The following is a 20,803-nucleotide window of genomic DNA, read 5'->3' as shown; positions in this document are numbered from 1 at the left end:
GAGGGAGCTGGAATGGCCCGGGCAGGGCAGCAGGCACTCACCTGGCGCTCTGACATGACGTACAGGTACTTGTGGTCGGTGGAGAAGGCCATGTCCCGCAGCACCGGGCTGCCGTCCTTGAACACCGGCACCACCTCGTACTGGATCCCGCCCTGGGGCGGCCCATCCGCCCGGATCTGCAGGACAAAACACACTCAGGTCAGGGGGCACCTCACAGCTGCCGAATTCTGCCTTTGTTTTGGGGTGAGAGGAGGAGGAGGACAAGATAGGAGAAGGAATGAATCCAAAAATCTCAGCTCCGACCTGCAGACAGAGCAGGGGCAGCGTGTGGGAGCGGGAGCTGGAGCAAAGGTTCCGTCTCCACTGCAGCCAGTGTGATTTCTCCAATCCAGGAGAAATAATGAGAGAGTTTTGTGGTTGCAAGGCGAGCACAGAGACCTCCAGTGAGCCATGATTGACCATCCAGGGGGAAGGAAAACTATAAACTTTTAAGATTCTCTCTAAAATAAACCTGAAAGGAGACCACAAAACTCTACAGCCAACAGCAAAGCCAAGATACTGCAGAGGTATTTTTTAACTCTCTAGACACCTGTAGAATGACATGTGGATAATCTCCACCACCTCTTCCTGCCACGGAATCCTCCTGGAGCATCATCCCCGCTTAAAACCTGGAGATGCTGCTGCCACTTTCCTGTCTGCTGGATTCAGCAAGGCAAGGCCAGCCCAGCCCGCTGTGCCGAGCGAGGAGAGCTCTGGCACAGCACCACATGCTCCGAGCATCCCTCCATCCCTCCAAAACACCTTCCTGCTCCCGCAGGAAAACCTGCCCGGGCTGTGACAAGCGCCCTCCCTGCCAGCAGCCGCTGCTGCGGAGGAAACGCCTTCTCTTCCCCAGTTAATAATTGATGGCCTCGGGGGCTGTGCGCGGGGAGGGGAGCGGGATAAACAAACTCTTTACATTGTCTGTCCCACCAGGATCTCACGTTTGGAGAGCCGCGGGATGGGAACGCGGCGTGTGCGGGGCTGGGGGAGCCACGGGATGAGCCGGGGATGTACCGGGAATGTGCCGGGAATTGCCGGGAATGTGTCGGGAATGAGCCGGGGATGTACCGGGAATTGTCGGGCATTGTCGGGAATTGCCGGGATGCGCCTGCTGCCCATCCAGGAGAGGGAACAGAGCTTTAGGAAAACCCCTTATCCCAGAGATGCCATCGGCTCCCGCCGGGCTGTGCTGCCCCGGTGTTCCCTGCCTGGCTGCATAAGGCAGCAAAAGGCAGGAAAGCCCGAAGGCCTAACCTTGGGAAGAGGCAGGACTGGCACAGAAAGGGCTGGCTCTTTTTTCTGGTGCACGTCCCCGGGAGCCAAGAGAGCAGGTTGTTAAAAATCTTATGGTTTAGCTGAGAAATGAGCCGCCCCAGCTGGAAATAGCAGGAGAGAAGAGCTGCTCCCCTGCACCCTCTCCAAATAAATCCTCCCCTTGGAAGGAGCCTCGGTGCCTCCTGCCATGTACAGACACGTTGGCTGCACACAAACACATTCATTTTCTGATTTTCTCTCTTTTTCCCTTTACCTCCCGAGTGTTCAGTGCAATAGAAGAACATCAGGTGGGAATGTGAGTGGTCTGTGGAACACCCACAGTCAGGCACAGGAGCCCCTGGCAGGATTAAGCTGCCAGCCCAAGCCTGCCTCGAAAGCTCTGAATTTTCAGAAAGCAAAATCCCCCAAAAGGCAGAAGGTCAAAGAAAGCAAAATCCCCCAAGAGGCAGAAGGTCAAATCCTGCTTTAATTCCACCTGTGAGCATTAGGATCGTCACAGCCCCCCTGAAATACCAAGAATCAGAGGCACATCCACACCAGTATGAGCCCAGTGCCTTACTGGCTGTGGTCACCTGAGTCAGCCACGCTGCACAGAGGGACAGAGGGACAGAAATCACCTGAAGAATAAAGAGCAGGAGCGCGGGGCTGTCAGGGCTCCACAGCCACCACCATGCAAAGGCCTGATTAATGGCCAGACAGGAATGGAAGCCCGGACATGAAGGATCAGCAGCCTTTGTGAAAAACAACTGTTTTCCAGAGTTCCCTCAGGGCACCAGCAGCTCGTTAAATTGAGCTTCTTTCTAGTAATGAGGTCAGACAGGGCTAATAAAGAGAGATACCACTGGCCAAGGCTGGTGCAGACCAATTCCAACTGGGAATTGCAGCTCTGGGCTGGAGTGCCCGACGACGGCGCCTCCAGCCCGGCTGAGGCTTGGAGCTGTGCCTGGAAGGGGAGTCTGGAATGGGCTTGGTGCCTGCAATGGAGTTCTGGGGCACAGCACGGGGTGCTGGGCACTGCCTGCACCCTCCTGCCCCCACAAGGGCCAGGGAGCAGCCCTGGGGCTCTCGGGGCCTCTGTCACCATGAGGTGACCCAGCGCACAGGACACGGGGACAGCAGAGCCTGCTGCTCCCCTCCCTGGGTGGGTGTTGAACCCCCAGAGCCCCCAGAGCCCCCTGCCCACAGCCCAGGCCGAGGGGCACCCACTGACACCAGGATGCTCCACTGCATCTCTTGCTCAGGGCTCGGTTTCCATGGCAACAAATGATGATGTCAGAGAGAAGAGCGATGATTCCTGTGGCCGAGGAAGAAGAAAGGGATCATCTCACACAGCAGGAAGCTTCTTGTTGACGTTTGGAGAGGGAAATAATTCTTCTGCCTCACGTATGGGTGCCCTCCCTCCCGGGGCCTGACAGCTCCTGAGCCATCCCTGGAGCAGGGGGTGGGACCAGCCCTGCACCTGTGGGCTCATCCCAAATCCAGGGCTCATCTGGCAGGGCCCTGGGGAGAGGGGAGCACAGGGACAGGCTGGGCTCCCCCGGTCCTGTTTGCTCCTGTCCCCTCCCTCTCCCTGCCTGTCTCCTCTCCTGGCAGGGTGGTGGGCGTGGGAAGGGCTCAGGAGAGGGGCACAGAGGGAAGCAGGGTGGGGATGGGTGGAGCACAGGGGTGGGGAGAGGCACCTCGGCGAGCTGGAACTCGGGCTCAGAGGGACGGCAGAGCCCAAGAGGACACACCACGGGCTGCCACACTCGGACAGGGACCCGAGGAGCTGCCTGGGCCACATCCAGCCCTTCCCTCCTGCTGGATGTTTACAAATCTCTCCTGGAAGTGCCTAATGACATAATCTGCAAATCCAAACTCATCCCTGCTCGCAGGGCCGTGGGCAGCCCTGGTGGAGGAGCGGGATGTGCTGGGTGCAGGGAGCTGCAGCCCTGCAGAGCTGGGCTCACACTGAGCTCTCTAATACCCCCACAATGCAGCTGCAGGCTAAGCTGGGCTTTATCACCAGAGATTAGCAAAATACCCCATTGTGGCACCGTGTAGGAGCCACTCAAGGATCTAATCTGACATGAAGCTCCAGCACACCTCGTGTAGGAAAGTTCCCCTCAGGTGCTGTGCCCAGGGAGTACCAGTGCTGGGATATCTCTGCATTCCCTCCCAGCAGGCTCCCATTAGAAGACATCGAATCTCTTTGCAGGAACTTTCCGTGATTAAATTACCTGTCTGTTTTCATTAGGGGTGTTTCCACCAGGCTGACTCAGGATGGAATTCCTGGTGCCAGAAAAAACAGCTGAATAAGTCCAAGCATGAGGGGCTGATTGCCCGGCCTGGGTCCTGCAGCAGGGCCACCATTAACTCCTCCCCACCTCTGCAGGTGCCTGATGGGTCTCAAAGCACTTTGGGCTTCCATGTGGAAAGAGCCAGGGAGGCAATGGAGGGGCTCCTGAGAGGATTCCCAGGGCCAGGAGCAGCAGGCACTGCCTGAACTTGCTGATTTTTGTAATGGCAGTGAAGTGAAATCTGCATGATTCTCCTGGTCCTGCATCCTCTGACCCCCACAGCAACCTCCAGGAGGGGAGAATCCAGAACTGGAATTGCAAATTATTTCCCAAAACGTTTTGAAGAGCCCTTCAGGCTCTCTCTGAAATTCTGAGAGTAAAATTCCCCCAGACTCCCTGCTGACATCTGGCTGGACCCATTTCCAGGTCATTACTGAAGCCAGAGGAGTGTGGGGGTTTCTGAGGATCCTTCAGCCAGCCCACCCCACATGTGGGATCTGAATTTCAAATTCAGGTGTGCCAGGGCCCCAGGCCCCAGCAGGATCCCTCAGCATGTCCCCATCCAGGGGAGAAGCCCAGCCTGCCTGCAGGCAGGAACAGCAGGATGGGCTCCACGTGGGAAGCCTCCCCTCAGAATTCCAGTGCAACAGGAATCCCATTGGGCATCTTTCCTTTAAATCATAGATGTGTCCCTGAGAAAGCTAATGACAAACCTTACATGCACATTCCATTCCAATCAGCATATCCAATTAACTTCATTACCTGCAGGCTCCCTCACCTCCCAGGCTCTCTCTCTCCTGTCACATTTTCTTTATGCATTTCTCCCAGATTAGGAGGGAATGGTTCTGTCACCATGGGCATCACCTTTGTCTTGGCCCCAAAGCCTCCATGGATGGTTCCCTGCAGGAGCCCATGGTCCTGTCAGGCTGGGAGCAAAGCAGCTCCTGAGAGCAGCTCTGCTGCCTGAGGGAGGAGAAAATCCATCCTTTCCCAGCTCACACTGTCCAACTGAACATTAAATACTCTCACTAATCACTGCTGGAGCTGCCCTTGCAAAACCCTGGGGAGAAAGTCTGCACAAAGTCTGCATTTCAGGCCCTGCTGGATCATCCCAGCACTCCCCCAGCTCCCCCTGCCGCCCAGGAGGGCCACACAGGTCCCCTCTCACCTGGAGCCCACCTTACCCAATGGATTAAATTGGGAATTTAAAATTGCTCTTGGCTCAGACAATTTCTGCTTGCAGGATTTCTGACTCCTGGCTGTGCAGCTGGGCCTGGGTTTATTCCTTGGCAAAGGGGTGGGCAGAGGGGAGCAGCATGGGCAGGTAAGGTGGGCAGCACCTGAGCAGCCTCCCTGCCCCCCACTATCGGTGTGGGGGCACCCACAATGTTGGATCTGCCAGGAGAAGAGATTCCACAAACATTTCTTCCATCAACACAGCTCTTCCCACTCCCACGAGGAAAGATATGGGGAGAAGGATCTCTTGCTGCCTTTCTGCAGGTGCTGGAGGGAAAGGAGCCAATTGCTGGGGTGAAGCAGAGCTCAGATATCCTGACAGGACAAACTCTTATGAGAAATTGCCACTGGAGAGGCTCTTTCCTCCTCCAGGCTCTCCCACCCTTCTGCTTCCCCACGCTGGTGCAGGATGAGGCAGGGAGGGTGGCACAGAGGCACCATGCAGAGCCTAATCAGCAGCCCCGTGTCTTTAATTTATGACTGCATGAGAGGCTCGTTCAGAACAAAGCTGCCAGTTCAGGAGATCATCCCTTGAAAAGACTTTTTATTTGAAAAGCTGTCAGCTCACACCTTGTCACAGCCCTACTTGCAGCAGCACAACTTTAATAACATGCCACCTCATGCAAATGAGCTGCTAATTAATTAAGTAGTATTCTTCCGGGGATGGATTCATTAGAATGAAATTCGGGCTGGCGAGGCTGGATTGCTTTGGATGGTGCTTTAAATCAGCAGCATTGTCTTCTCCTGGAGGCCCAGCTCTCCCTCCCATCCAGAGGGAAGCTCCTTCCCATTCTGTGCTCCCAGGAGGGTTCTGCACACCCTGGTGCTGGAACCACCTCTGCAAGGCACAGACCAGCCCTTGATCAGCCAACACCAGCAGTGAGGTGTGGAAAAGGATGTATGTGGTGCCCAAAAGGTTTTCTTCTGTAGTTCTGAGGAAATCCAGTGCACGAGAGGGCTCAGTACAAGAGCAGGAGGTAAAGGCTGTTAATCTGGGGGGCTCCAGGGAGCAGGGAATGCTGAGCAGGGGCAGAGCTGCTTCCTTTGGAGCACTTGTTGCAGAGAGACAATTGCTGGGGGTCCAGGGCCAGCAGCCCTGCACCTTCAGCATCCAACACAACCCTCAAAGTGGAACACAGGGTCCTGGGGGCATCCAGCCCAGGAGGAGGAGAGCCCAGGGCACAAACCCTGTCCTCTCCAATCTGTGCCAGGGAGCAGGGACATCCCTTCCCTCTGTTCAGCAGTAATCCCCTTCCCCTTTCCCCTCCTGTTGGATTTTTGGGGCGGTGTCTCAGTGCTCCTCTGGGCCCTGGGGAGCATTGTTACCAGCCCTGCTCTGCCCAGGTGAAGGAGAACAGGGCTGAGTGCTGAGCCTCAGCTCTGTGAGGGACAGAAAACACGAGAGCAAGCCCACAGCTGGTGTTGTTCTGGTGTTATTTAGGGCGAGGGAGGCACCAGGTATCTGCTTGTCACAAACCATTTGCAGCTCTTGCCCAAAGCCCCCAAAATAGCCCTGCATCTGTGTTATCTGTCCACACCTCACCTGTGCCCTTCCAGCTGAATAATCCTGCACAGCTCCGTGTCAGGCTCTCTCTCCCCAGGAACATCTTCCTCCAGCTCTGCATTTCACAGCTGAAGGGATTGGTCCTGCTTAGTTTGCTTTGTTGACCTTGAGTGGCCGTGTAAAATGGCATCAAAAGCCACTTAGACAAGACTGTCTAATGTGAAGTTTGCTCTAAACGAGCTTCAGTGAGTCGTGATTCTCCCCAAGGAGGAAAAAACTAAATGACTGTCAAAAATTGCCACACAAAAACCCTGTTTCTCCAAAGCCACAGCTTCCAGCTGATCAGGTGGGAGCCACAAAGTTCCTCAGGAAATATTATTCTCTTTCCTCTTTGAAAACATCATGTAAGTAATATGTTTGAAATGGCTTCGATTTCCTGCCCAGCACCTCCCGGGGATGCTGGAACATGAGCCAAGCTTGGAGCTGCCAAGGGCCAAAACCCAGAAGGAAATAAGAGAATCCAAATGTTATTGTCTTTGGGGTTTCTGAAGCTGTGGATAAATCCTGCCTGCTGGTTCTGTGCTGCTCTGGGTCAGGCAGGAGCGAGCAGGTGAACAAGGAGGCCGTGCATATTTTTGGTTTCACTTGTGCATGCAGAGCCAGTCATGTGTTACTGATCAGATCTAACCTTGCTGGGGCAGAGGATGTGAGAAAATTACCGAGTGCTCAGCTCAGCTCAGATCCCGGGAAATGAGGGAGAGGAGGGAAATGAGTCTCTGCCACCCCCCAGGCACTCCTGCCCAGCAGGAGCAGAGCTGCAGGTGGCAGTGGGCATTTTTTGGTTGTGAATTGGGGCAGAGCCTCACAAAGGGCTGGGTCTCTGGAGGTCGTGTGAGGACAGAGAGCCCTGGGCAGGCTGGCAGTGCCCCAGGGCTCCCTGCAGCCCTCTCCTGCCCCTGCTGCCTGCCTGGGCTGTGGCAAACCCCCAGCAGGGACTGGCTCCGTGTTTGGGGCTGCTTCAGCATCCCTGGGCATGCAGGAGCTGCAGGAATGTGTCACCTGCAGGGAGGCACCAGGCAGGGCCAGCAGGGCTGGCTGGGCCCAGGGACATTGGCTGGTACATTCCCTGTCCTGGAAGCACTGAGGAATCCTGAGGGGAGGCTCTGCAACAAATCCCTGGGGCTGAATCTCCCCCTGTCTGCTCATTCATGCCCCAGTCTCCATCAGACAGAGGTTTGAGGTAGCTCAGGTCCCTGGTGTGTGAGGAAAGCTCCTGCTGCCCCTCGGAGCTGCTTCCCCAGTGCTATTCTGGGGCAGATCAAGGATAAAAATAAAAATAAAAAGCAAAATCTCTTCCATCTCCGCACTGAAACTCCCTAAGCCTTCGGCACATGCCCTTTGCAGCATCTCAGAATCAATCAGCAGATAAGCAGATGAGCTGGCTCTGAATAATCTGTGTGTGCAACACATGGAACGCTGCTCAGGCCTGGGGTGCAGGGGGATTTGCTGGGCTGGGCTCAGGGCACACGTCTGTCCCTGTCCCTCTGTCCCTGTCCATCCCTGCCCTGGGGGTTGGAGCTGGGCCAGCACACACTGCCCTGCCCTGCCCTGCCTTGCCTGGGTGGCAGGATCAGCTTGCAGGTCCTCAAACACCCAAATTCAGAGTTGAATTCAAGTTCAGCAGGGGAGGAGAGGCACCTGCAGGAGCTGGTGCTCTGTGTCAGCTCTGAGCCAGCACTCAGGGCTGCCTTTGGCACTTGGAGCACTGTGGAATTCCCTGCAGGGCAGCACAGCCCTGGCCTGTCCTGTGCCCTGGCAGAGCCACCAGGGAACACAGAGCTTCCCTCTGCACCCCCTTCCCAGGGAAAACACCTCAAAGAGCTGAAAGGATGTGCCCAAGGCCTTGCTGCTGGCCTTGGTGGCAATCACAGGGTCACTTCCCTGGTGCCACAGCTCTCTGTTGGTGGCCACGGGTGCCACTGGCACAGGGACACGAGGGCAGGTGGAGCAGCAACACAGGCAAAGCTCAGAGTGATGTCAGACACCCCCAGACTGGGAGGAGGGAGGGAAAAGGGGCAAAGGGGCTGTGGCTGCAGGGCTGGAGCTGAAAATGGGTTTGGAGCACACGAGCAGCACAATGTGAATGCCCTGGTCCAGCAGGGCACAGCAGCCTGAGCTGGCTCCGTGCTGAAAGGTTTTGCCTGTGGTTCCTGAGCAGAGGAGAGGTGGAACAGAGGTGGAACAGAAGAGAGGTGGAACAGAGGAGGAACAGAGGTGGAACAGAGGTGGAACAGAGGTGGAACAGAGGAGGAATAGAGGAGAGGTTGAACAGAGGTGGAACAGAGGAGAGGTGGAACAGAGGTGGAACAGAGGAGGAATAGAGGAGAGGTGGAACAGAGGAGGAACAGAGGTGGAACAGAGGTGGAACAGAGGTGGAACAGAGGTGGAACAGAGGTGGAACAAAGGAGAGGTGGAACAGAGGTGGAACAGAGGTGCCCCAGAGCTGTGAAAGCCCACAGAGCAGGACAGAGGCAGCTCTGCCCCAGGCCCTGCTCTGCTTCCCCACAGCCAATCCCTCCTGGTGCCCATGGCCCAGCAGCAGGAGCTGGGCCCAGGCTGGCTGCAGGGGTGGCACAGACCAAGCCCCAGCACATTCCTGCCCCGCTCGTAATTGACCTGTAGATAAACACACGGCTTCCGCCCTAATCCCCTGCAGCCTCGTGAACATCAGCCGCGCTAAATTTTTCATGTAATTAAGAGAAAAACCCTAATCCAGTGTAATTAGCTCCCTGATTGCCAACGTCAGGCAGCAGAGCAGTGTTTGAACAGCAGTTCAGGTCTGGCTGGTTAGGCAAACACCGCGTGTGTGGCTCGGTAATTCAACACTGGAACCACTCCCCCTGTGCTGGCCTTTGGGCTGCTTCCCTGCAGCTCCCAGAGCTTCCCCTGTGCCAGGGGCCTCATCTCCCCAAAGTGCTGCTCCAGTTACAGCCCCCAGGGGCTGGGCATGGAGCCAGGCCAGCAGCTCACCCAAAGCCCCCTCTCTGCTGATGTTGGAGTGGAACCCCCATCTCACCGAGATTTTGGGAAGCACCACCCCTGCCTGCCCAAATTCAGCACCTGAGAGTCACAACTGAGGTGGAGAAACAATCTCCTCGTGGGGATGCTCAGCACCAGCACCACGACCAGGCAGGGCTGGAGGCCACCACCCCTCCGAGGGGTTTTGTGGTGCAGATCAGAACTCATCCCAGGCACCCAGCCCTCGTGGCTTGCAGTGATATTTTCCTCTTTCATTCATATACATGAAGGCAGAATTTTAAGAGTGAAATGTTCGAATTTTGGGAAGGGGAAGCAGATGGGAGAGGAACAGAGAATGTGGATGTGTGTGCCAACAGGGAGGCAGAGAAACCAAGAAAGCACAGAGAGAAGACACCTTCACTTAACCATTTCATCCATCCCCAGCAACAAGGAGCTGAGCTGCTGAAGGCACTGACAAATATTTCTGTTTTCTTTCTAAAATTCACCTATGACAAACTACAGACACTCCAGCTCTCAGCAGTCACACCTTCATCACACCAGACTCCTGAAACTCAGGTTTGAAAGTGATATCATTGTAGGAGTATTTGTTGGAGTGTCTCAAGGAGGATTTTGTTCCTCATCTGAGGCAGTGTCACAAAGGGTTTTTCTGCTTTTGGAGAAAGGTCTTGGTCTCTGTTTGGGCAGTTTTGGTTGCTGCTGCTGCTGTAGAGGCTGAGTTTTTGTGCCTGGGACACCGCAGAGCCCAGAACCAGCCCCTCTGTGTGAGGAGCAGGCTCAGAACCATCACACAGCCCCAGCCTGGCAGCCTGCCTCCCTGCAGAGCCCTGCATCCCTGCTGGGAGTCAGAGCCAGCCCTGGGGGTGTGTGCAGCCAGGCCCAGAACATCAGGAGCCCTGGCACTCACCTGAATGAGCAGCCAGACAGGGAGAGGTGGCAGGGGTGCTGAAAGGGGCAGGGGGAGGTGGTGGGAGGAAAGGGAGCTGCTCAGTCACCTCCAGACAGCTCTGAGGTGACCTGAGGGACACCACGGGGCTCTTTGCCATCCCCTGCCCCCAGAAGCTGCAGTTCCAACAAGGGGGGGTTCTTTGAATTGCTCTCACTAAAAAGAGACCAGGTATCAAATGTTCCTAAAGCTTTTAAAACAAGGGCTACAAACTGAGCCAAGGCTCAGAGCTGATATGGAAAGTTCCCTCCCAGGGCAGATTTTCCCAGTGAGGCAGTGCTGGCAGCCACAGCAGCCTCTGTGCACGAGGCCACTGCTCAATGTCACAGGAGCTGAGCTCCTTCTTGCCTTCCTCTTCCCACTGCTCAGGAGCAGCACAGACCCCCTGCACACCCACACCTCTGCAGAGAGAAATCTGCTAATGATTGCTGCCTCGAGCTTCGTCACTGCCATGATTTATTGGTTGTGTCACGGCTTGCACTCAGCTGTGAAGGAATCTTGCCGTGACCTAAAGCCAAGAGACCCCAATTTTCCTGGTGCTGGAGGAAAATGGCCTGGCCAGCCCAGCCCAGCAGGTATTTCCCTGTCTCCTCCTGCAGTCTGTGCTGCCAGAGCCTGGCTGGGAGCCGGGTCCTGCTCTGAGCATCTGGAGTGCTGTGGTTCGTGCCTTCACCTGCTCCCCAGGGGCTCAGTGCCTTGAAAATTCATTCTAAAGCAGCTTCAAACCCTCCAGTTTTCATTATTAATATGACTCCTTTCATCAGAGTCCACTCATCTTTTTGCTTTCTACTTCTGCCTCTTCCCTTTCATTGTTTCCCTGGTGCTTCCATGGGAATGGCACCGAGACCCTGACCCGGCAGCAGGAATTCATTCCATCAAAGCTTCCTCCTGCAGTCGAGGGTTTGTTGTGGGGTTTTCTTCCCCCCTCATTTTAATTCCATCTGTATTTAATCCCAGACAAACACAAACAACAATCTCAGCTCCCTAAGGCCGTCGCTTTCTAAATCAGTTACAGCCAACTCCAATTAGCAGGCAGGCAACATGAGCAGCTCCTGGATCTTTGGGAACGAGCCAGCCCAGAAGGTCCTTTTCCCCAGACTGTCCCTTTTTTCCTTCTGAAGGACTCGCACCATCATTAGAGGCACAGGCTCTGCAAGATGAAACCCCCTCCCCTTTGCTTCTGCCGTCGTGGGGATGATGTTCCACGGCCTCATTAATGCTGTTTGTGCTTCTGTGCTCCAGCACCTGAGTCTACCTGCAGGCTTTGATTTATAAGAGCATCCCAAAGGCTCTACAAGTGCTGAAGAGAGACTTTATTGGTCACTTTAGCTTCCCTCTCAGCCTGCACTTGAAACTGCTTCTTCACAGCCTCTCTAAGCCGGGCTGAGGAGAGGCAGCAATGCCAGCTCCTGCCAGGCACAAACCTGACCCTCCTCAGGGAGTGAGAGGATCTCTCAGAGGTGCCCTGGGGAAGCCTCTCCCTTCTCAGGCCATGACAGCAACTCCTGGAATTACTCTGGGGAAGAACCCCCCAGCCCTCAGAGGAGCTCACCACATTCAACGTGGGATTATTTGGTTGAACCTGACTGAGAGTTTGCCGTCCTCAGATTGTTTGGGTGGGAATTGTCTGATCCTGCAGGCTGGTGGGATTTTCCTGGAATTATCCTGACAGGCACTTGTTCTTTAGGGCTCAGGGCTGGTGGTGTGCACTGCTCTGCTGGCTGCTCCCCCTCTCTGGGTGTCTGGAGGGTGCTGGGGGCACTGGTGGAGCTCAGTCCTTGGTGAAGGGACGTGCCCAGGCAGGACACACTCTCACTGTCCCCCCAGAGCCTCCCTCCCTCCATTAGGGAGCTGTTTCAGGCAATGATTTCAGATGAAAATCTGTATTTTATTAATTGTGGGTGTGCTTTGCTGCTGGACTCTTTAATGTGCTTGCAGCTGTATCAATGTGAGCCACCGAGGGAACCACTGAACCCAACTGCCTGGAGCTGTCACCAGGGCCAGCCCAGGGCTGGGGGCCATGGCCAAAGCTGCTGTTCCCCCTCTCCTGTGGAGCACAGAATCCTTCAGGCTGGGAAGGACCTCCAAGATCATCAAGCCCAACCTTCAACCAGTGCCACCGTGCCCAGCAAACCACGTCCCAGTGCCACCTGTGCTCCTTTTGTGAGCACTTCCAGGGTTGGTGACTCCACCCCTGCCCTGGGGAGCTGCTCCAGTGTCTGACCACTCTTTTCCCAATATCCAGCCTGTCCAGGGCCCCTGTGGCAGTGGATGGGGCCGTGCCCAGCCCAGTGAAGGATGGCCAGGCAGGTCCATCTGGAGACGCCGCCGGGTTTCTCTGTCCTTCCTGCTGGCTGGCAGGGAATGCACAGAGCCAGATCCAGCACTGCTGGGCTCCAGCTCAGCGTGCTGCCAGCAGCTGTCAAAGGGACAGACGAGGCTGGGAGACAAAACCACTCGCATTGCTGCAAACCCCTTCCCCAGCTCGCGCTGCGCTGACAATCCGGCGATTTCTGCGCTCGCCTCCCGCTGCGTGCACACACCTCCCCAGCAGCCAGGAAAAGGATTTCCCCCATTCATGCCTTTTCCTCCCATGCAGGGCTATCAGAAAGAGCAGCGTGTGCAGGCAGACAGATTTATCCACCTGCCCTACCTGGCAAAACTGATTGGGTTTGACAGACGTGCCGGATGTGCCGGCGCGTTAACGACCACTTTAGCATGGAAACGAGCAGAGCAGTGCTCCTCACAGATGTTAGGAGGAGAAGTTTATCTAAAGCATATTTTATGGCTGTGCAGAATGTATTAGATCAGCAGCCTCAAGAAAAAATCACTACAGGCTCCTTCCCCAACAAACACACACACATTTTTTAAATCAAATAAAACAAAACCTCCCCCGAACAAAGCGTGACACGTTTTACAAAACAAATTCTTTGCTGCTGAGGTGACTTCAGCTCGTGAGTGAGGACTAAAAGAGATCACCAGGAGGGAGAAAGGGGTGAGAAGCACCCAGTCCAGCCCCACATAACCCATGCCTGCGGATCAATCATTCCCAGGACCTGCCTTCCCCCTCCAAGCGAGTGATTTAAGTCCTGTTATTTTAGAGAGATCTCGAGGCAGAGCAGCATTAATGGGCTCCACTGTCTGCAAAGTGCTCGTGCTTAGATACCCGCAAAGCTGAGCAAGAGAGGCACCAGGCTAAAAAATGTTCCCTCTCAAGCAAAACAGACTCGCACTTGGATTGCACAGAAATTAAAGCAACAAAAGGTCTCTGAAGCCAATTGCCATCTTACTGAGAAACAGGCTCGTCACTTTGTACACCCATCTGGCAAGGACATACTTTCCATTTCAGCAAGTGCGAGGATGGGTGGACGGCGAGGGGAATGTGAGAACAGCAAAGAAAGGAGAAGAATGCAAACCTGCGGGACAACACTGCTGCCCTGTCATGAGTACTGTACTCTATTCATATGAAAATCCATACGGCTGCTACTGTTGCATGCACTCTTCTTACACAGCATGAAATTAAAATTCCTCCTCAGTCTCACATTGCCAGCACTACAGAGCAGCTCCAGAGCAGGCGAGCAGACAATTTATCCTTTGGCTTCCTCCGACGGGCTTGCGCTGGGATTGGAAGCCACTGGGGTGAGGGAGATGAGTCCATTGCCCACGGTGACAAATTCTGCTTCCCAAACAAATCCCAGAGAAATATTGCTGGCCTCCAGTCTGCCTGTTGGTGCTCCTTCCCCAGTGCAGTTTCACGTGTGTAATTCCCCCCAGGCCCCCCTGCCACTTCCCTTCTTATCTTCCCAGAACAAACTCCACGTGCAGGCTAATTTCAAGGAGTGTTTCAACCAGAGTCCAGCCAAATGTCAGTGGATCTGCTGGAAATGCAAATTGAGACAATCATGCAAAAGAGGAGGGCTTATGGATTGTGCGGGAGGGCAACAGAAGGCAAATAAAAGCTGACAGGGAGAGGGAGCGGGGAACAAATCTCCCGTCTCAAGCTGTTGAGCATTTGCACAAACGCGCGTCGAGCAGCAAAGACAGACTCCCCAAAATGCCCAAATCCCACTGATTATCCTGCTGAATTGCCTGCGTGCCTCCAAACCCCACCTATCGCCCAGCTCCTGAACCAGCATCTCACTCCCACCACTCCCACCCACTCCACGGGGTGTAAATGACAGGGAGGAGATGGAGAAGGGATCTGGAGCAGAACTGAGCAGCCTGGGAGGGTTTGGTGGGTTTTTTTTGTGGTTTCCCAAATTCCAAAGAGCCATTGAGTTGTCAAAAGCAATTGCAGCTCTCACAGAAAGTGTTTTATTTTGTGCTTTTGAGAAAGTCGGGATAACTGCGAGATCATCTGGGGACAAAGTGAGGGGAAGATGCGGGAGACGAGAACTTGATTAGCTCAAACCCAGCCACGAGAATTTTTCAGATACAAGCAGGTTTGTTCATTACAGCAAGCAGGAGGACAGGATCCATACTATGTGTTGTAACATGATACAGAATGAATCCCCTCAGGTTACAAAATTCCTTATAAATTGTAAGGGGGATGGTGTCTGCTGTGTTATATTTTATCACACTTTCTGTCAAAATATCCCTGGCAGGGAGCCTTTTTGGAGATGCAATCAGCACCAGAGCCTTGTTTGGGGAGGGAGATTTGGACTAAACAGCAGCAAACTCCAAAATGTTCTTTGGGGGAGCTTAAGAGAGAAATCCCTTAGAGAGGGGTTAGTGGGGTCTGGCCTTCTTAAATCACCTCATCTTATGACTTTGCCCAGCCCCATACGGAGCAGAGATGCTCTCAAGGTCTGTTAACAGCAGTGCTAATCCAGGCTGGCTGCTTCCACCTGCCTGAGCCCCCAGGGAGCACAAAACACTTCCCAGAGCATCCCAGAGAAGGGAGCACAAAACACTTCTCAGAGCATCCCAGAGAAGGGAGCACAAAACACTTCTCAGAGCATCCCAGAGAAGGGAGCACAAAACACTTCTCAGAGCATCCCAGAGACGTTTGTCACCTCCCAGGTGACGCGGGGCAGCGCTCACACTTCACACAAACCTCGGATCGTCACCAGCCCCTGGAGCAGAGCAGAGTGAGCAGGGCTGGTGGCACTGGGGTGGGGACAGCAGACTCATCAGCCCCTGGAGCAGAGCAGAGTGAGCAGGCTGAGCTGGGCGGTGGCACTGGGGTGGGGACAGCGGCTCCTCCCGTGCTGCCCTCTCTGAGTGCTCACGCTCGGCTGCACCCCGCCCTTTTGTGAGGCACTCCGGTGTTTTTGGCAGGCACTGAACTGGAAGGAAAAGGGTCTGATTATCTCCTCCAGCACCTCAGTGCTGACCCGGAGCACTGACCCCTTTCCTGTCACTCTACATTTGCTCTGGATGTTTTACACAGCGAGGGGGCACAGCCTTCCCCATTGATCCAGGCTGCATCCAAAGGCTCTGCCTGGTTCCAGCTCCATCTCTCAGCAGCTCGGGGCTCCTGAGCTGCCTGTCCTCCTCAGAGGAGAGATCTGGGGGCCACGCTGGGGTCAGGAGCTCCAGCACAGCCTGGGCAGCTCTCATTCACACAAAAGCTTCTCCATGTCCAGTGTCTGCTTGGAAGCCAGATAATGCAGCCTGCATTTCATGCCAAAGTTGTCTTTGGCACGCCTCACAGAACCCCAGAGTGGTTTGGGTTGGAAGGGACCCTGAAGATCACCTCATTCCCAGCCCCCTGCCATGGTGGAGGACCACCCCACTCCCCCAGGCTCCCCAGAGCCCCATCCAGCCTGGCCCTGAGCACCTGCAGGGACGGGGAGCCCTGGTGAGGACACTGCCCCCCCATTCCAGCACCCCCTGCTCAGATCAGCCCCCCCTGATGGAGCACCATCAATCGAGGGCCCCTGGGTGACAGAGCCCCTTGTCCCACCCTGTCCCCCTCTGCTCCCCTCCCGGGAGCAGCTCTGTGCACAGCCACGTCCTTGCCAGGAGAGGTGCAATTTGGAGCAATTTCCCTGCCAGTCTCGCTGCAATCTCGTGTAATCTCCCCCCAAAGGGGATCAGAGATCCCACGGTGCTGTGAGGAATGTAAATCACATCCCCCACGGCTCTGAATAATGCAGGGGAGAGAGAGCAGCCGGCAGAACCCGGCAAGGTGGGGTGGGCTGGGGTCTGCCTGCTCCTCCTGGGGGGTTCTCCACCTTAGCTCAGGCACACAAAGAGCTTCAGCAGTGGCTGGGCAAGGGAAATCATTGTCTGGACCATTCCAGCACTCAGCAGCACCACCAGGAGAGGCAAGAAATGGAAAATCCAAATGCAGGAAGGCCCAGAAATAAGGAGGGAGGGAGCAGTGAAATATTTTCACTTTCTTCTCCTAACGGGATGTGAGTTGGGAGAAAGTTCCCAGGGGGCACATGAAACTTCTGCCAGCTCCATTTTCCTGTCAGAAACCCCAGGCAGGCTGACAGAGCCCTCCAGGTTAGGCAGGGATTTGCTCATTCTGGGATTTTGCTGTAATCCAAACCACAATTCCCTGATAAGCCATTCCCACACTTGTGAACCAACGTGTCCCAGATGCTCGGGCTGCCAGGAGAGCCCACAAAGCAATTCCTGCTGGGAGTGGTGGCCAGTTCCCAGCACTGCCAGCTCCCTTTCTGCAGCAGAGCAGCAGCAGCAGCACAGCCAGGTGAGAACATCTCAGCCCTGGGGGTCTGGCAGGTCCCAGGGCACTTCTGCAATATTTCCCTGCCTGGCACGTGGGCCACGTGTGCTGGGCACACCAGGAGCACACACAGCTGGGGGAGGCTGATGTGGGAGAGCAAGCCTCCAAAAAACACAGGGGCTGCAAAGATAGCAACCCTGCTTTTCTAAAAATTACCTCTTATGGATGGATTAAAACTCCTTTAAAGTTTTGGCATTTGATTCCCTTTAAAAACCTCCTTGGCCATAGCTGCACTCGCATAAAAAGCCACTTTTTTTGGGGGAAATGCATTCCCAAAAGGCATTTCCAGTGCTGCCAGGGCTCAGGAGAGCAGAGAGGGGCAGACCCTGAGCCTTGACCCTGCACAGGCACGGAGCAGAGGAACCAGGAGCACAGGAGGAGCCCCTGGGCACTGCCCCTCAGATCCAGCTGCAGGGAATGGAGGTGGGTTAATGGACTAACACTGAGCCCAGCTGTGTAGAAATCACTGGGAGGAATTGTTTTCCAGCACTGATTGCTGTTTAGGCAGGAGCAAGGGAAAACAGATCCCTCTCCTCTGCCCAGGGTGCTGCAGGGGTTTGGAGCTCCCCTGAGCCTGCCCAGGGTCACCACCCCCGCTGTCCCAGCCCAGCAGAAAATTGTCCCCAGCATCTCAGGGCTGCCACATCAGCCTCTCCTCCCTCCCCACCCTCCTCTCCCTGCAGTCCTTGCTCAGCACCTCTTTCCTTTCCCTTCCAATGAGCCTCAGGAAAACACAGAGCTCACTTTCAAACAAAGGCTGACATGTCTTGAAACAATTATTGCCCATCCTGGGGGAGGAGAGGGCTGGTAAAAGATTATTTTGGGAGATTATGTCTAGAGTGACTGACAAACCGATCTGCAACAGCGTTTGTTTTTAATCTGAAACAGGTTTGGGGTAGAACTGAGGGAGAAAAGCTGCAGCCACCCACAGCCAGGAGCTGCTGGAAGCCAGGGGAGCTGCAGCCAGCAATGCTCATGTGTGATCAGCTCCAGCCACCTCCCCTCCCGGGCACACCTCCCTGTCCCCTGTGCCCAGCACCAGCCTGGCCCTGTCCCCTGTGCCCATCCCGGGGGCTGCCCTCGGCTGAAGGTGCCTCACAGCTGACAGCAGCTGCAGATTTTTAATACAGATTGTTAGAAGTCTTATAAAAAATGTGCCCCAGATCCACCCCAAGGACCCCTGAGGGCAGTGCCAGGAGCCTCGGGATGGCCTGCACAGAGCAGCCAGGCCACCAGCAGGGCCAGCAGGGTCACCTGCAGGGGGGCAGGGACAGGCAGCGTCCCGGGGCCAGGTGCCACACGGCAGCAGGAGAGCAGGCTCGCAGTGTGAGGGATTTCTGAGCCTGCAATCCAATCCCCTCTGCTGAGCTGCTGCCAGGTGCCCTCCTGGCCACCCAGAGGCTGCTGCCAACAATCCTGTGGAAAAGTCTGGGAGGGGGGAAAGAGTGGAAAATAAGGAAAAAATCCCCCCTCTCCATCTCAAGATGAATATCTCCAGTTTAATTCATTTTGAGGAATAACAAGCAAAGGCAGAGAGCTCTGGCCCCCAGCCCGTCCTGGTGGTCCTGGCTGGGGTGGAAGGGGCACACACCTGGGGAGGGGGATCAGCACAGGGGCTGCTGCTGCTCCTCCCATTCCCAGCACACACAGGCGGCTGGAGCAGATTTCTCTGCTGGATAATGAAGGCAAAAGATTCTCCAAAGGGACGAGTTCCGAGCCAAATGGCCAGGCTGCTGCACTTGGAGCTGTAATCCCTCTCCAAAATGTCAGTGCTGGATGGGGAGAGGGAGGGTGGGGGCATCCTCCCCCAGCCAGGAGCTGCAGAGGTGCCTGGGAGGCACCAAGAGGAGATGGAGGCTGAAAGGCTGCAGGAGAGGATGGCAGGAGGGCAGGGGAGTGTTGCTGCATGCCTGGCAAGGAGGGACAGAGACCATCTGGGTCTGAGGGAAGGAGGGAGGGCAGGGTGCCAGGCCAGCCCGGGCAGGGGAAGGCAGGCCCTGCCTCCTCTTCCTCCTCAGAGGGGGAGACCACCAGGCTGAGCTCCCAGGGGGGCACAGACACACCAGTGCTGGCTGGAGGGTTTGTCCATCCAGCCAGAGAACGGCCTGAGGTGGAAGGGACCTCAAATCTCCTCTCATTCCATGCCCAGAGACCCCCTCCATGATCCCAGGGTGCTCCCAGCCCTGTCCAGCCTGGCCTTGGGCACTGCCAGGGATCCAGGGGCAGCCCCAGCTTCTAAAATCCAGCCTGAAATGATCATGGGAGCCCTCCAGCTCCCAGAGGCCCAAACCCTGTGACAGGCCGGGGTGGAGCAGGGCTGAGCACAAGAAGCAGCCCAGGAAGGCTGGAGAGGAGGGGATGTGGTGCAGGGTGGGGCTGGGGCTGGCCCAGCACTGCTCCCAGTGCTCAGGGGGAGGCAGAACTGGGCCAGAAGGGGCAGTGCCAGCCTTGGGAGTGCAGGGATTGCACATCATGAGCCAGCAAAGCTCCTCGCCTTCAAAGGAGGGAAGGGGAAAAAAAAAAAAGCTTTAAAAAAAAAGTAAAAATCAATCAGCCACAAATGATAAATAAAAGAGATGAAAGTTGAGAGCGAAACGAAACAAAGCCCCAGGTGGCCTCTGCCTGGGGCACTCCTGCTAATTTTAGTTCCTCAGCTCTTCCCTGACCTGTCTGGTTCCATGACTGCACAGTTTCAGAGCATTTCCTGCAACTCCTGAAAATGTTCCACCCTGGCATGGCCCAGCCTGGCTGGGGGTGGCAGAGGGGTCTGTGGGAGCCGTCCCTGCTGAGATGGGGGATGTGGGGTGGCCAGAGAGCTGGCCATGGCACTGTGAGCCCACCCAGCTCCTCCCCAGGCCACGGGGATTTGGGACCATCCCAGAGTGGATGTGCCCAGCCCTGCCAGCCCTGCAGCCCCCTCCTGCTCACCCCTCTGCTGGGGTTCCATAAACCCCCCCACTCTGAGCAGAGGCTGAGCAGGGCCCCCCCAGCCCCTTCCCCAGCCCATTCCTGCTGCCCCTGCCCAAACCACGCTGGCTCTGGGGCTGTGGGAGGGGGCCTGGCTGGGCAGAGCCTTCACAGCCCCCACCTCTATTCCACAGAGAGAAACAGCAGCAGCCTCCCTGACAGCAGCATCCTATGCAGCAGAATGGATTTAAATACCTGATGAAGGAATAAATCTGGGAGCTGGGGACATTTACTGTCCCCATTCACACAGAGCCTTTGTGGGACCGGAGCCAGCCCTGCTCAGTGCCCCATCCCCATCCCCATCCCCATTCCCCATCCCCATTCCCATTCCCATCCCATTCCCATCCCATTCCCATTCCCATTCCCCATCCCCATCCCCATCCCCATCCCCATCCCCATTCCCATCCCCACTCCCATCCCATTCCCATCCCCATACCCATTACCATTCCCATCTCCACTCCCATTCCCATTCCCATTCCCATTCCCATTCCCATCCCATTCCCATCCCATTCCCATCCCAATTCCCCCATCCCCATTCCCATCCCCATTCCCATTTCCCATTCCCCATTCCCATCCCCATTCCCACTCCCATCCCCATCCCCATTCCCATTCCCATTTCCCATTCCCCACTCCCATTCCCATTCCCCATTCCCATCCCCATTCCCATTCCCAGTCCCATTCCCCATTCCCATTCCCACTCCCACTCCCATCCCCATTCCCCATCTCCATTCCCCATTCCCACTCCCATCCCCATTCCCATTCCCCATTCCCCATTCCCCATCCCCATCCCCATTCCCATCCCATTCCCATTCCCATTC

The 20,803-nt window shown here is 55.7% G+C and overlaps 1 protein-coding gene across 3 annotated transcripts in view; it reads right to left on the bottom strand.

The window, feature by feature from the left end:
- The window catches only part of PLXNA2 (plexin A2), a 138,591-nt gene that overhangs the window by 90,179 nt on the left and 27,609 nt on the right, over positions 1–20,803 (bottom strand). For all 3 annotated transcript variants that reach the window (XM_059867517.1, XM_059867516.1, XM_059867515.1), the window contains exon 4: positions 42–176. In XM_059867517.1, coding sequence (XP_059723500.1) covers positions 42–176 — 135 coding nt within the window. The remainder of the gene's footprint in view (positions 1–41; positions 177–20,803) is intronic.

Source organism: Haemorhous mexicanus, chromosome 25 (genome assembly GCF_027477595.1).
Source record: "Haemorhous mexicanus isolate bHaeMex1 chromosome 25, bHaeMex1.pri, whole genome shotgun sequence".
Taxonomy (NCBI): domain Eukaryota; kingdom Metazoa; phylum Chordata; class Aves; order Passeriformes; family Fringillidae; genus Haemorhous; species Haemorhous mexicanus.
The sequence above is the reverse complement of the archived record's forward strand: the minus strand, read 5'-3'. Positions and strand labels throughout refer to the sequence as shown.